At 44.1% G+C, this 3,116-nt stretch overlaps 1 protein-coding gene across 1 annotated transcript in view; it reads left to right on the forward strand.

Annotated features, from left to right (window-relative positions):
• Positions 1–2,234: 2,234 nt before the first annotated feature.
• LOC108786686 (interferon regulatory factor 7-like) overlaps positions 2,235–3,116 on the forward strand; it is a 27,380-nt gene continuing 26,498 nt past the window's right edge. Inside the window, exon 1 of the mRNA XM_018556033.1 lies at positions 2,235–2,254. Within this exon, the coding sequence (XP_018411535.1) occupies positions 2,238–2,254 (17 nt within the window). The 5' untranslated portion in view covers positions 2,235–2,237. The remainder of the gene's footprint in view (positions 2,255–3,116) is intronic.

Consider the following 3,116-nt stretch of genomic DNA (forward strand, 5'->3'; position numbering starts at 1 on the left):
CCCAAGCTGTTTTCAATGGCTTGTCCATGCCAAGCTAAAGCTTGTCAAATAAGCGTTTACATACATTTGTGTGGTGAGCCCTGTTAATATGATCTAAGAATATATATAATATACAGCTTATTATGATGAACATCTGATATCATGTCTAGGAATGCACGGTCATTACCTGTTACTCATCTAGTTGGAAGGAGTCCACCTCTCACGCCAAATGGTAATTCTTTTGTTTTCCCAGAAACCGCGAGTGGTTCCATTTATTCTGTTAGAAAACAAAAGGAGATTGAGGTTTCATTATCAAAGTTTTCAGCCAAAACTCACCCAATGTTCACACAATTTTCAATGGAAAACTGTGTGAATCTTGGGTGAAAACATTGATCAATAGACCCCTAAATGTTCCTTGCGGAGCAGTTTTGAAAACTTAGAATGGATCAAACAATCTGCGGAAAGAGCTTGGCGCAGTGTGTAGTTAGTCCATCACTTGGGGGTTTTTATGCTGTCGAAGTTTTAGTGGTGACATTGTCACATGACCAATCAGGCCTCCTTTACACGGGCAGCAAAAACATGGCGGCTGCACAGGAATGTACGGATGCTTTGCATCCATACAACGTGTCATGTTTGGCAGGTGGTGCCACTTGCCATATGCAACCATTGTAATCAGCAGGACTGCGCTGTGGTTGCCACGCATTGTAATATCCCCGTTGGGATCAGAAAGGCGGCAGCAGTATCGCCTTCTGAATAGCGGTAAATCAGTTGTCAACCGTCCTCTGAAAAGCAATCTACTGTGTATCACCTTTCACGGGGTGCCGCACATGTAAACTAGGCCTCAGAGTCATATTTCCAGAAGATGTTATAGAGGGAGATGGCACAACGTGTTTGATTAGCATAGTGATCGTGCTCCTGACAGTACACGGGAATATTTACATCTACTCATGTCATTTTATCCTCGATCAGGGGTGGGCAACTCCAGCTGTCGTGGAACTACAAGTCCCATGAGGCATTACACTGACACTTACAGGCATGACTCCCAGAGGGAGAGGCATGTTGGGATTTGTAGTTAGTCTCTTCCATGACAGGTTTTCTTTATGACTGGGCTGTCCATAGGGTCCCAGCCATACATGCAGCGAGCATATCTAGACCTGGAAGCAGAGCATGGGCAGCATACCTGAGGACCATATTGATGACTGCATGCAACAGTTTCATGCAAGCAAAACTCCCCCATTGCTTTTTGGAAGAAAAGATCTAACAGTATGGCTATTCATGTTATCATTCAGTGAGGTGAAGTGTATCGCCACCTAGGGAACATTTTAAAGCATTGCTATAGAAAAGGTCTGAATTCAGAGACACTAGGGCTGATTTACTAAAGGAGAGTTGAGGATCTTCACTCCAAAAATTCTGCAGATATTAAAGTTTATTTAAAGCATCTGCACACGAGTGGGTATTCAAAGTGAACAGGCATTTGCTTTTTACACGATTGGATAATTTAAAGTGAATACATATAAAGTAAATATTCTCACATTTTTTTGAAGTGAAGATTCCCAACTCCTTTAGTAAATCAGCCTCATTAGCATGCACATCCCTTTGGGTCACACAGGCAGAGCGCCATGGCTGGTCTGCTGTACAATTTTTGCAGTATTCCAGCCAGAGCATCCCAGGTTGCTAAGACCCGGGATGTGTAAGGGCCATACACATCTCCCCACCCAGTTCTTAGCAACCTAGGATGCTCTGGTCTCCTAGTAACCACTGATATCACACGTTGCTCGGAGCTGGGTGGGATGCTGGCCAAAGCATCCCAGGTTGCTAAGAGCAGGTTGGGGAGTTGCAGAGCCTGCATAGGGAGGCACTTTCTCCTCTACTCACCTCCACCAGCTCTGATTGCGTGCACCACCCTGACCCCACAATGGCCAGCCTCAGACTGCAAAAAGACTAAGGACACCACTGATAAATAGGCATCCATTACTGCAATACTACAAAGAATTTGCAGGTACAAACCGAGGAATCATTGCCTATGAGTGCTTTGATGATGAGCATTGATTGAATCCCTGGCACCTAAGCAAGGAAGACAATTTTGGTGCTACTCTGTATCCTCTGTGGCTGGTATCATTAGAATGATCATTTAGTTACAGTTCTGTTGATCTGTGCTACGCTTCCAATCATGTATGTTTCTTCTTATGTATTCCGTAGGTTTACTGGAGGTACCACATCTGTTTATTCAAGACAGGAGGAAAAATATTCGAGGCACAATGCCTGTAAGAGAAAGGTGAGATTTAGTTTGTGCAGAACTCCATTAAGCATGATTCATTTCTACCATACAAATCTAGTATGGCCTCCATTGAGTTTTTTGCAGCTCTACGCCATATAGAAATATGAAGTACATACATAAGGTATGTTTTACCTGCTAAAGAATTTTGATATCTGTCCATCCATTTCTGAGACTTACACAGCTCTGCCATCTTGACTTGCTCAACCCCTTCATGACCTGCATTAACATTATTTTGTTGCAAGATTACATCACGTAGGTCAGAATGACAATGTTTCGGGGCCACACGAGGTCCCTTCCTCAAGTCAGCGTGTCAGACCCTGTGCGGCTTCGGCACGTTGACATTCTGACCTATGTGATATAATCTTGCAATAAAAACATCTTTCTTTGTGTTTCTGAGTGCTGGGGACCTATCTTCATAATCCTGCATTTGAAGGGGTTAACTGGTGTCTAGGGAGATTCCCCCTCACTTCCTGTCCAGCTGACAGGAGTTATAAAAGGGAGTGAGGGGAAATCCCCATCCATCTCCATATATTGTAATTCTTGTGGAATAAAGGTTTGAAGCACATTTATTAAGCAGTTTTCCAACCTTTTTTCTGTCACAGCCCCCTTTAAAAGTGCACAAAAAATCTTAAGACACCTCAGTCTAAAATGTAACAGATTTTAAGGGGGAACCCCATGCAAAACCACAAAAGAATGAGGCTTCCCCTTCACATTGAAGTCCCCCCTTCAAATCAGAGCCCCCCATTGTCACATCAGAGTACCTCTTGAGACCAGGAGCCCCCTCCTTTTACATCTGAGGCTCCCCTCACTTCGGAGACAACCCCCCCCCCCCCTCCCACCCAACATCAACACCACGACC

The sequence above is a fragment of the Nanorana parkeri genome, unplaced genomic scaffold, assembly GCF_000935625.1.
Source record: "Nanorana parkeri isolate BGI_ZX_2015 unplaced genomic scaffold, ASM93562v1 scaffold222, whole genome shotgun sequence".
NCBI lineage: Eukaryota > Metazoa > Chordata > Amphibia > Anura > Dicroglossidae > Nanorana > Nanorana parkeri.